Below are 12,157 nucleotides of genomic sequence, written 5' to 3'. Positions count from 1 at the left end.
TGCGCGTGTTTGGGTCGTTTCGTAGCTGATTTATGAGCGCGTTTCTGATAAGTGTTTTTTTTTATCTTACCAACGACCCCTCCTCCTCCTCCTCCTCCTTCTCCTCAGTGCTTGTCTGGGTGTCTTGATGGGGGTGGGGAATCGGTTCTCTGTGCGATTTTTATAATAATTGCGCCGACCCCCTGAACCTTTCCTTCTTGTTTATCTCCTCAACGCGATCATAGTGAAGCGCCATGTTCATGTAACGAACAGCGGTGTGTGTGATCGAACTAAGAAGGAGGGGGGGGGGTTTACGGCTCGTCTCGAATATATGGGGGTCGTGCGGGCACATGCATTTAGGGTCTGTGAATGTCACAAAGATGGTGAGGGGGGCCAAGCACGTTTCTACAACACTGAAATGATCCGGTCTCGTATAGCTTCGCATAGCCATAATAATTTGGCTTCTTAGCAGATCAGTTCCTGTGGGTGTTGTTTTACACGGTAGCCCGTGTTATTTAAAAGCCCGACAACAGTAGCTACTAATACCTGCTTTATGGGCTGTCATGTAGACTCTATGGATAACTTTTAAACTGTTTTCTGGCCTAGGATTGTTCCTCAAAACATTCACTAAAAACCACGCCCTAGGCCAGACCCCATGTGGGCCGAAATGTCAACTGAGTCATTTTTGCTTATCTTTGAAACTTCGTTTGAATTTTATATTCAAACTTAACCAATGATCACCGCTAGAGTTATCCCATGTGCCCATTCATTCACTAAAAACAGTGCACAATAAGTTAATGTTTAAGTAGTTACACACTCTGTACGTGCTTATACTTATTACAGTTTATATTACTGTCTCACTCTTGAATAAATGTAAAACAAATGTGATGCACTATATGTGTCCAAGCGCTTGTAGACACCTGTTCATTTTCCCTCCAAAATCTTAGGAAGTTCATCACCCCCACACACACACTCACACACACACACACACACACACTCACCAGCTTCTGCTATTCTGGGAACGCTTTCATGGCTGTGAGGGTGAGGTGGCATTCAGCCTGAAGAGCATTAGTGAGGTTAGATATTTATGTTGGTTGATTAGTTCTGAATCACAAAGGCCACTCCAGCTCAATCCCAAAGGTTACTGGATGGAGCTCCACCGCTCCAGAGAACACAGTTTCACTGCTTTGTAGTTCAGTCCTGGAGAGTTTTATACTTCTCTAACTAACTGGCATCAGTCATGGTGTTCCTAGGCTTATGTATGGCTGCTCCAGGTCTTATTCTGATGGTCAGTGCTTTTCTATGAACGTTATACAAGCTATGTGTGTGAAACTGAACACCAGTCTCCAGCAATGGAAACAGCTTAAAGTAGCTGATGACAAAACAATAGTAAGATTACACACACATTAATGATAACACTGGTTAACATAAACCCAACAACCAATGCAGCACTTCATTATAAAGCTTGCATCCACTCTTGACAAGCAACATTTACCCAGTAAGGATAACAAAAAATTGGACAGCTGAGAGATACATAAAGACAGGAAAAAGCAGCAAACTTAAAAACCCAAACCATCAAGCAACTTAGCTATAGTGTACTGCCTTGGCTGACATGGATTTCTTTTATTTATATCTTACCTCTGATGGCAGTTTGTAGATCACTGCGAATCTCAGAGTTACTAAATTCCTTTGAGGAATGATGGCATGCATTTTGTGTCACATTACATGCATGTCATTAACTGAATTCATGTAGCTACCTGCTTTGTAGTCACATTTGCAAGATTTTGTTACTAGAATAAAGCAAAATGTTTGCTTGGTTCATAACATAGCAGTAGGATTATGGGAGTAGCAGTGGACTGTGGCAGGCCATGAGAGCCAAAATAATGCTGAGAATCTTGTTCGATTTTAAATAATAAAAATAATAAGTTAAATAAGTGAATTTTTCATTAAATGAATTACATGAAGAAAACTGCCAACCAGTAACAGCGTAAATAAAAAGTACAACAGTACAAGAGTTTTTTTAACATGTCTTATGCATATATGTATTCTAAATGTATTCATAATGTTTTTTTATGTATTGTAACAGAATACATTTAGGACAGTGTGTTCAGTATACAGCTGTCACTACTTTTTCAAAATATTCTTCTTAACCCTGTAAATATCCTAGCACTTTGTTCATGACACCAGTAAAATAAAAATCTAAAGAGTTTTATTATTTTTTTATTATTACACATTATCTTTGTAGGGGGAAGTGACCTCTTGTTATTTGAAGTCTGTCTGAGTGATATGTTGACTCTAGCGTGGCCCCGCGACCCAGAAGGAGAAGCGGCTTAGAAGATGTGTATGTGTATTTAGCGTGGAAGGAAATTGCCATCAAAGGAGGAAGCAGCACTGTACATTTTTATATTTCCGTCTGTTTAACTGTGTATTCTTGTTTCTCTGTGTGCAAATATTTCACGCTGATCTAAGCTGATCTATGCTGGTTTACACTGGTTTATGCTGGTCAGTGCTGGTCACCACAGCATTGTCATGCTTGTTGACCAGCACACCAGCATCCAAAACAGAACATGCACTAGTTTTGCTGGTGACCAACCATGCTGGTCTATGCTGGTTTCTCTAGCAGGGCAGAAGTGTATACATAACCATTTCTTTTATAGCAGAGGTGCCCATTCCTGGTTTTGGAGATCTACCACTCTGGAGAGTTAAACTGTGCAGGGTGGTAGTTCTCCAGGACCAGGGCTGGGCACCCCGGTTTTCGATGCAATGAACTCTTCAGACGTTTGGTTCCTACCAGAACTACTGTGAACATTTCTGACTCGTCAAGTTTCTCCACAACAAAGCGTATCGCACCAAACTACTCTGGATGACTCTGTTCACAAATCAACGACTGACTTACGCAAAGGTTTTGAAAAATCGGTGAAATTCCCGTTTAATGTATTAGTTTACGCCCTCTTTCACTGTAGGTCTAAAAAGTGAGACTTGCCTCACAAATTAGTCTTAGTAGCTCTTCTAGCGTTGCCTTTAGTCGGGCTGCCTGGTGGCAAACTACACGTGGCCACACCAAAGTTCGGTGTAATACACTTGTTAATTATACTTTGGGTGTTTTACAGCCCGAGTAAACGGCGGTAAACAGTGAAGTAAAGTACTGCATGTTCACTCTCGCTGAACCCAGGGCCATTACGTCATCGCCCGACTCCGGCGGAGTCCTCCAGTATCCCATCATTCCCCGAGCGCCCTGCAGCGTATTGACAAAGAAAAAAGGGAAAACAGGGTGGGATTTGCACAAAACATCGCCTCAAAGATCGCAGTTGAGAGGAAGGTAAACGTTTACTCTGGCTGATTTATGGTGTGAATAAGGCGACTGCGCAGTGGCTCGGACTGAGAGAGCTGTGTTTATCCGGGATGATCAAGTGAGCGGTGTTTTGCCATCATCATCATTATCATTTAGTCATCAGCCTGGCCGGGAACAGCTGACAAATCCAACAGCGGACACGATCTGAAATCATTTGTTTCAGGGTCTTCAGGGTATCACGTCACTTGTTTTACACTAACGGGCCAAAGGGAAGAAATTGCTGTTACACAGCTGGCTAACGTTAGCCAAGAAGTGTCCGTGTCGCGCAGGCTGGTTGCTGCGTTAACGTTAGCTAGCTGTCTTAACTGGCACGGTCAGGTAACGTTACCCAGAATTAATTGGCCTCTAATAACCGTTTTCTTGTAACAGATGTTTGATAAAAGGCCAAATAACAGCGTGTCAAAGACCCCCGGAAACGAGCCAGCCTGGAGTTCACGGTGCCCTCGGTAGATTTGTTATTCCAGCGGGACCATTTGTCCAGGGAGTATTTCAGAGGTTAGATACCTGAAGTCAAACGTCTGTCCCAAAGAACGTGATAAGGGATATTCCTCCCTGCCGTTTTTCACTCTTGTGTTGGCTTTCACTCTTATGTTATACAGCTTATTGAGATCTTGCTTTGACAATTACCCCAGGATCAGTGTCTGTGTAAGTAAGTTCGATAACGTTTCTGACTCTTCCTGGCGAAGTTCAGTGCCTTAATAATATAATAATAACTGGACTCGTTGGAGTCATGAACTGTTAGCTAACCTACCTATATGGCTCCTTTGTGGCTGGTAGACTTAGTAGTTTGGCTCAGTATGAACATTTGTGGTGTATCTGCATAATAATCTACTGTATATTAAGTGTAATATTGAATCCACACCTCTAACATGTCACTTTGCACACTATTATTGTGTTAAAGCGAATCTGGAAAATCTTGCGAAACAGCCCCTCGATGAGCGTTTCAGTAAACACGGTCACATGACCCGGCCACATGGAGCTGCCCCAGCACTCCGTTACCTTTCATTGTCAATCTTATTGCTTGTCTGACGCCATTTGAAAAATGTTCAGTCATTTTACAGGTGTTTTCTCTCAGATTAAGGGCCAGATTCAATTTAAAAAAAGAATGAAAAATGAATACTTTCAGCATATGTGCAGGAAATGGTGAATAATAAATCTATTCACAAATGATCGTACAGTCATTTGATTCTTGAATGTGGGTGCATTTTTCAACAATAACTGTTAAGAAAGCATTGTTAAATAAGAAAATAAGTATTACTAAATAATATTATATTGCTACTATATTGTAGCACTCTGTGGGTCACAGTACAGCCCGGTTCTGTTAATATGAAGGTACATGAACAATTCCTTTGCTTTTAAGGGCTGATCATCATGCTGCATAGGAGCTGAGAGAGCAAGGCTGGCTGAAGTTTGAGGGAGCTTTTGCACCCTTGGAGCCCAGAGAGAGAGCGAGAGACAGAGTGGAATAAGCTAAGGGAGGGCTAAATGCGCTCAGTGTGTGCCAATGCAGCAACAGAGCCGGCAGCCTGACCTAGTGGAAGGAAGACTTCCAGTGTTTGTGTTCCCTACTGAGCTGGTTTTCTATGCAGACGAGCAGGCCTCACACAAGCAGGTGCTCACGCTCTACAACCCATATGAATTTGCACTCAAGTTCAAAGGTGAGTGGTGGCTCGACAGGAATCATTTGCTTTGCAAGCAATACAACATAGATTGTGGATTTATGAATTTTCAAATTAATTTTGCTCTCTCAGTTCTGTGTACAGCGCCAAATAAGTATGCAGTAGTGGACGCCACCGGTGCCGTTAAGCCACAATGCTGCGTAGACATGTAAGCCATACTTCACTTCCATAGAACTAGTTCTTCTTTAAAGGGACCTTCTGGCCTTAAACTAGCATTTAACATGTTACTTTATTTGTCATGTTATGTCCTGTTTTGCAATGCAGAATTGTCCAGCCTCATCAGTTTGGTAGAATTCTCTGTTTTGTTGTTGTCTACAAGTGTTATCTCACAACAGTACCCAGCATGCATTATACAAATACATCAACTAGTCATTGGATACACGAATACATCAACCAGTCATTGGGAACACAAATACATCAACCAGTCATTGGGAATCGCTACAGTGCTCAACAAATCCTCACTCCTAGCCACTGACTGAGACACTAATAAATGCTTCTGTAGTGCTAGCTAGTATTAGTGATCTAGTACTAACCTCAGTTGGTTGTAATTTTTTTCTTTGTTAAAGCTACACTATGTAAGATTTTGGGGATTTGGAGACCTCTCTGGTGGAAATGTGTAAGTGCGCAAAATATTTTGTAACGTCGGTTACAAGATAAATCTGATGATGAGAGTGCATTGAAAGTATTCAAACGAACTCCATCAAAACTTGTTAAAACACATTTCTTCTGAAGATGTAAGTGAATTATCTGCTGTTGTCACTGTATTTTCATTGGTGTAATGCTGATTTTTGCATTTGAGAAATGTTAAATATTCTTTTTGTGCCTGTGACTATGGCATTAATAAGCCTGACACCTCTGACTTTTAAATGCTTATTTCAGGCTTTGAAGGGTGTTTAGCAGCAGTGCAACAAAAAAATCTTATATGGTGCAGCTTTAAAGGAATTATTCAGCCAGCTGGTTAAAATAATTTTGAGATACATTGTCAAAAAGGGTTTTTCCAAGACTTCAAACCAGAACATCTCATTTTAGAGACTGCTGCAGCACTGCACATTTACTGATTCACTTATGATGAATTTTTTTTAGGCCAGAGTGTCCCTTTAATTTCTTAAAATAACATTGTAGTGCAGGGGTGTCCAATCTTATCCTCAGAGAGCCAGAGTGGCTGCAGGTTTTCAATCCAACAAAGCAGCAGGTCACCTAATAAAACATTTGAAGACTAGGATTAAACAAGTGGAATCAGGTGTACTTTAGCTTGTTTCGAGGGAAAACCTGCAGCCACACTTACCCTTTGCGGATAAGATTGGACACCCCAGTGTAGTGAAAAATCTAATTAATTTCTCTTTACCCCACATGTAAGCAGTCAGACAAGGAATGTTTGGCATCCAAAGTTTGCATCTTTAGTTTTGCTCTGGAGCTTTGGACCCTGTAGCTATCAATTAAATGAAGTGTATACATCAGGAATTGTGCAGGCTGCATCATCACATATTAGCTTCCCACATGACATACCACATCGAATTGTGAAGTAATCTCACAAAGACTTGTTTGTGTAGTTTCTGACACGGTGTGATGTACTGTTATCTATAAAAATAGACAAAAGTACAGAAATAATGCAGGCTTCAGCGTGGCTGCTACTACTGGTTTTAAACTTGGTGACGTACCTTCGTCCATTTTTTTTGATGACAATGTCAAACGGTGTCAAACCACAAAGCACGTCTGAGATTACTTATAAATTCACTGTGGTTTGAGGGATGATTTAGGCTTGCAGTTTGAACAGTGCTAATTGGTTGCTCTAAACTCTATTATTTGTTAACTACATTAGCCTTGTAGCTTCAGTGCAAAACTAAAGAAGGAAGCATCAGACACCAAACATGTTTTTGCTGACCGATTACACTCGGGGGGGAAAAAGGGAAAATTGTGTGAATGTTTTTTGCCAAACAAATTCTTTTCCTCTTTCTTGGTCTCCACCCTTGTAAAGAGCCTTTCGTAAGTAACCTCATTTTCTGTCCTTGTTTTGTTCTTGGCTCTTCTTCCTCTGTGTAGCGTGATCCGCCACAGAGATGTGCGGGCCTGCCACTACGGCGTGATAGATAAGTTCCGGCTGCAGGTGTCTGAGCAGAGTCAGAGGAAGGCTCTAGGCAGGAAGGAGGTGATGGCCACCCTGTTGCCCTCAGCAGCCCAGGAGCAACCTCAAGCCCGGCCCCAAGAGGAGGAGCGGAGGATGAAGGAACAGCTGGCTGACAGTGTGTTCTTTGAGCAGACCGCATTCCAGACAGGTAGTCAGAAGCGACTTTATTACTTGCCGGGAATGCTGACTAGTCACATGAATAGTGGTATATTTTCATGAACAGTGTAATGGGAAAAACAATGGGTTGTTTTTCATGTAAACCTTTATATATCATCACTGTTGGGCCAAACCCTGTACAGTTGCAAAATGGTAATATTAGAGGAGAAGGAAAAAACATTCCTTGCTTTGAAAGGAAGTTAATGGGAAAAAATAATTTCAAGTAAATTTGGACCATTTCTTTGGTCCTTTCATCATGAAATTTCAACACAATATAAAAAGAGACTCAAATTGAGATACCAAGGTTTTGACCTCACAGTGAGAATACAATAGTGCTACACAAAATGGACAATATGCTAGAATTGCTAGTATGTTGCTGCGAATTACCATAACATACCAAAAATGCATTGATGAATTAGTAATGAGACATGTTTTAAGGCTGGCCTGAGTTATTTTCACCCAAATGATGTACTTACAGAGTACATGAGTACTGCAATTCATTAAAACAGCCACAGAACAGTCACATGGAACTTTTTGTGATATTTTTTTTCCCCATGCTGACTTACATATTGTGCATTGAATTATAATAAGCTACACATCAAGGTATTTTAAATATTTTAATCCATATTTCATATTTCATGTAAACAAGAAGAAGCTATCAAATGTTGATTAATATACTGTGATCATCTATTTCTGGTAACTTCTTCCTTAAGATTTGTTTGCTTCTTTCCAAATCAAATCAGAATCCTTTATTGATCCCAGAGGGAAATTGCAGTTGTTACAGTTGCAACCATTTATGTAAAATAATAAACACTTTAATCATTTAAAACAAAGATAAAGAGAAAATTGCAATATGTACAATGTAAATGTGAGACATTATGGATGTTAATTACCTAATAACTATCATGTACAGTTCTGTTCATCTTTCTGCACACCTCTAACATTTCTTTTTCTTTTACAGCTTCCCACGAATTAGTTGAAAACGAATTTGAAATTTTAGAGCTGTAACGTCGCATTAAAAACGGTCCTCTGTAGCGGATTTGTTAACTCGCTGAACAAAACTTACTTTTACTAGGGGTGTCATACTTTTACACAGGACTGCGACAAATTTGTTTTTATATTAATAAAAACAACATATTCCAAATGAAATATTGGGTGAAATGCATTAAACTTCTGATACTGCAGTTCTGTTTTAAGTCACTAGGCAGCACTAGAGAGCTGTGTTCATTACAGACTACAGGGCTTCAGTGTTCACAAAAAAAAGTCCTTTGTAAATGTGTGTGGTTCACAGAGAATCGTGCAGCATCCGGCGGCCCAAGCCTGCTCACTGTCCTATTGGGCCTGGTGTGTATGGCCGCCCTCATGCTCCCAACTCTGGGAGAGCAGGAATCCACAGTGCCTGTCTACCTCCACTTAAGTGTTAACAAGAAACTTGTAGCTGCTTATGTTTTAGGTGAGTTGTACTATGATTCCTTAAAAAAAAAAATATCATTACTGGAAATGAAAAACTGCACATGAACATTAGGCATGTGGCAATTATTTGATTACACTTGTTTGCTCCGTTTAACAATTCTTGATAAACACATTTTCAGTCAACCAACAATGGTAAGCTGGCAGTTTCCAGAATGATAATACATATCGTCGTTGCTGAAACAAAACCTACAGAAGGAAAAAACGTATTATTATACGTTTATTATTATACACCTATTTATATGCAGTTTTTTATGTTTGAATTATATTTAAATTTTCTATTTTGATTACATTTTTAAAAGGCTTCTGTAATCATCTTTCTCAGTGTATTTGTATCACTGTGTATTGTTTGTCATTGCCCTTTGAGTCATACACTACCTTTCAAAAGTTTGGAATCACTTGCCACATTCATATTTGTCATTTTATGTACAATGACTTGTACAATGTGGATTTAATATTATGATCTATTTACTAAAATGTATTTTTAGTTATTTCAGAAAATTTGGTTAACAAGACGTGAATAAAATGATAGATTCTGTTTTGTAACTATCTGTCTTCTAATATGAATTGTGGATATTACATTCAACATAGTTATTACAAAATTAATTCTGTAGAGCTTTCTCTCTCATTCAGGTCTCTAATAGCTTCGTTCATCTTTCTGGACACATCAGTTTTTTTTTTTTTAAACAGCTCCCTTCTGTCCTACCAATAAAAGTTTTGAGAATGAACAGGACTGACAAAGTTGAATCATTTTATAAATGTGCCTGCAACCAAATTGCTAGTGTACATCATCACAACCTTTCAGCCACTGTTCAACATGTTCTTTGTTGCTTTTCACATACAGGTCTTCTTACAATGGTTATCCTTCGCACATGAAGTGCTGCTGGTTGACATCTTTGTACAGAGGAACTGAGAAGAAGAGGGGAAATACAGACATTTGCACAACAAGAAGAGTTGAGGGGTGAGCCTACAGAAAAAAAAAACAAAAAAACAAGCTACCCTCTTAACAGGAACTAACTGCTTCAACGTCAGTGCAAACTTGTAGACACAAAGAAGATGCAATGATCCTGGGGCAAAGGGAGGGAGGTGCTCTAAGTGTACAAGCAGAAACACTTACTGAGCTGGCAACTGAGCCAAGCTGACTATCAGGGGAGGTGGGTTTGTGTGTAGAACCACAAGGATACGTTAAATTAAATGTGTTGTTTTACTTTATATCCCGTGTGCCTGTGCCGTTTTGTTTGCCATCTCAAAAGGAACAATGAACACTGTAATGAGCATGCATGTAGTTTGTTGCAACGAGAGTCCTCACACTTTCACCGAACATGTTTTTTTCTGTCGCTCGTGTTTGCTTTTCATTCACCTATCTAGTCCTGCAAGTAAGAAAAAGCTCTATTAGATGTTCCTTAGAATAAACAAAGCTGATTTTTAAAAAGCCTTTCTGAATATGTGCAGTGTGATGATGGGATGTTTTAGGAGAGCAAGTGCAAATAGCCAGCACTGATTTGAGACTGTTAGTTGTTGAGGACTTTGGTCTTAACAGTTTTAATGCACCTTAATGGTGCTAAAATTTTAGATCCAACATGTCCATGAGTTTCTTATGGCATACTCAAAGTATGAATTACCACCATATGTTCAAGGTTGCTCTGAGTTCAATTCTGCTACATCCTTCAAGGGGCATTTTGGTCTAAATGAAGAAAGCATCACTATATCTGTTGTAAACATGCCTACTTGCCTCTTACAGCAGTGCTACAGAAGTCTCAAGAGCACGATTTTCTATTTAAACACTGGGAAACCCCCCTTCTTATGATGTCTTGAAATTTTGAAAGACTGCAAATGCTTTGGGGTGGATATTTGGGGTTAGCCGTTAGATTTTTTTTTCTTCCACAAACCGGCTAAATTATTCCTTTAAAGAGCCCCCAGTCCACATGAAAACTAAGCTGTCGAATTCTGTCTGAAACTAATGTACACTATATTTCCAAAAGTATTCACTCGTCTGACTTCACACGCATATGAAATTGAGTGAGATCCCATTCTTAATCCATAGGGTTTAATATGATGTCGGCCCACCTTTTGCAGCTATAACAGCTTCAACTATTCTGGGAAGGCTTTCCACAAGGGACCGTTCTTCCAGAAGCGCATTTGGTCAGACACTGATGTTGGACAAGGTCTGGCTCACAGTCTCTGCTCTAATTCCTCCCAAAGGTGTTCTATTGGGTTGAAGACTCTTTGCAGGCCAGTCAAGTTCTTCCACACCAAACTTACTCATCCATGTCTTTATGGACCTTGCTTTGTGCACTGGTGCACAGTCATTTTGGAACAGGAAGGGGCCATCCCCAAAGTTGGGAGCATGAAATTATCCAAAATCTCTTGGTCTGCTGAAGCATTAAGAGTTCCTTTCACAGGAACTAAGAGGCTGAGCCCAACACCTGAAAAACAACCCCACACCATAATCCCCCCTCCTCCAAACTTTACACTTGGCACAATGCAGTCAACAAGTACCATTCTCCTGGCAACTGCCAACCACAGAGTCATCCATCAGATTACCAGACGGAGAAGTGTGATTCGTCACTTCAGAGAACACGTCTCCACTGCTCTAGAGTCCAGTGGCGACACTTCGCATTGTGCTTGGTGATGTAAGGCTTGGATACAGCTACTCAGCCTTGGAAACTCATTTAATGAAGCTCTCTACGCACTGTTCTTGAGCTAATGTGAAGGCCACATCATTTCATGTGCTGTCGTTCCCAATTGCTTCCACGTTGTTATAATACCACTGACAGTTGACTGTGGAATATTTAGTAGTGAGGAAATTTTACAACTGGACTCCCAGTACCATGCCGGAATCCACTGAGCTCCTGAGAGCAAACCGTTCTTTTACAAATGTTTGTAGAGGCAGTCTGCATGCCTAGGTGCTTGGTTCTATACACGTGGCCATGGAAGTGATTGGAACACCTGAATTCAATGATTTAAGATGGGTGAGTGAATACTTTTGGAAATGGTGTGTCGCCCATGTCCACCTATTTAACCTAAAAACTGTTTAGCCCCACCTTTTCATGCTTAAGTTATAAGTAGTGTAACATTCTAAATGCACAGGTCATTCAATCAAAAGAGAGGTCATTTACACATATCAGTCTTAAAGGCTCAGTAACAGGAAGAGGCTGTTTAGCTATAATGGATAAGTACAGTGCTGCACTATAGAATACTACATAACATTAAATGCTAGTTTTAGGCTGGAGTGCTCTGACCAAGCAATACTTTCAGCAGTAACTAAAAGTACAGTAGTGTGTCTGGAGAAAACTGACTTATTTTAAAAGAATAAATGCAAGTTACATCTTCATTCAACAAAAACTGAATCAGTCTTCTCATATTTGGATCACGTGCAGTGGTAGAACCTGCCTG

The 12,157-nt window shown here is 40.1% G+C and overlaps 1 protein-coding gene across 2 annotated transcripts; it reads left to right on the top strand.

The window, feature by feature from the left end:
• The first annotated feature begins 3,148 nt into the window (after positions 1-3,148).
• mospd1 (motile sperm domain containing 1) lies at positions 3,149-9,973 on the top strand. 2 transcript variants are annotated; one of them, XM_017707078.2, is made up of 6 exons: positions 3,149-3,298; positions 4,692-4,989; positions 5,083-5,158; positions 7,051-7,283; positions 8,583-8,744; positions 9,606-9,973. In XM_017707078.2, exons 2-6 carry the CDS (start codon positions 4,836-4,838, stop codon positions 9,635-9,637), a joined length of 657 nt encoding a protein of 218 aa, XP_017562567.1. In that variant the 5' UTR covers positions 3,149-3,298; positions 4,692-4,835; the 3' UTR covers positions 9,638-9,973. The 2 variants fall into 2 exon arrangements, with proteins under 2 accessions (XP_017562567.1, XP_017562568.1); XM_017707079.2 differs by having other exon boundaries at positions 3,178-3,389.
• Positions 9,974-12,157: the final 2,184 nt, after the last annotated feature.

Source organism: Pygocentrus nattereri, chromosome 8 (assembly GCF_015220715.1).
Source record: "Pygocentrus nattereri isolate fPygNat1 chromosome 8, fPygNat1.pri, whole genome shotgun sequence".
NCBI classification, from domain to species: Eukaryota; Metazoa; Chordata; class Actinopteri; order Characiformes; family Serrasalmidae; genus Pygocentrus; species Pygocentrus nattereri.
This window is presented reverse-complemented; position numbering and strand designations above follow the sequence as displayed.

Bases quoted from the DNA above. Each gene is read 5' to 3' on its own strand.
- mospd1 (XM_017707078.2), top strand. From the start codon at position 4,836: ATGCAGCAACAGAGCCGGCAGCCTGACCTAGTGGAAGGAAGACTTCCA. The intron at 4,990-5,082 runs GTGAGTGGTGGC...TTGCTCTCTCAG, and splicing joins ATTTGCACTCAAGTTCAAAG to TTCTGTGTACAGCGCCAAAT. The intron at 5,159-7,050 runs GTAAGCCATACT...TCCTCTGTGTAG, and splicing joins CCACAATGCTGCGTAGACAT to CGTGATCCGCCACAGAGATG.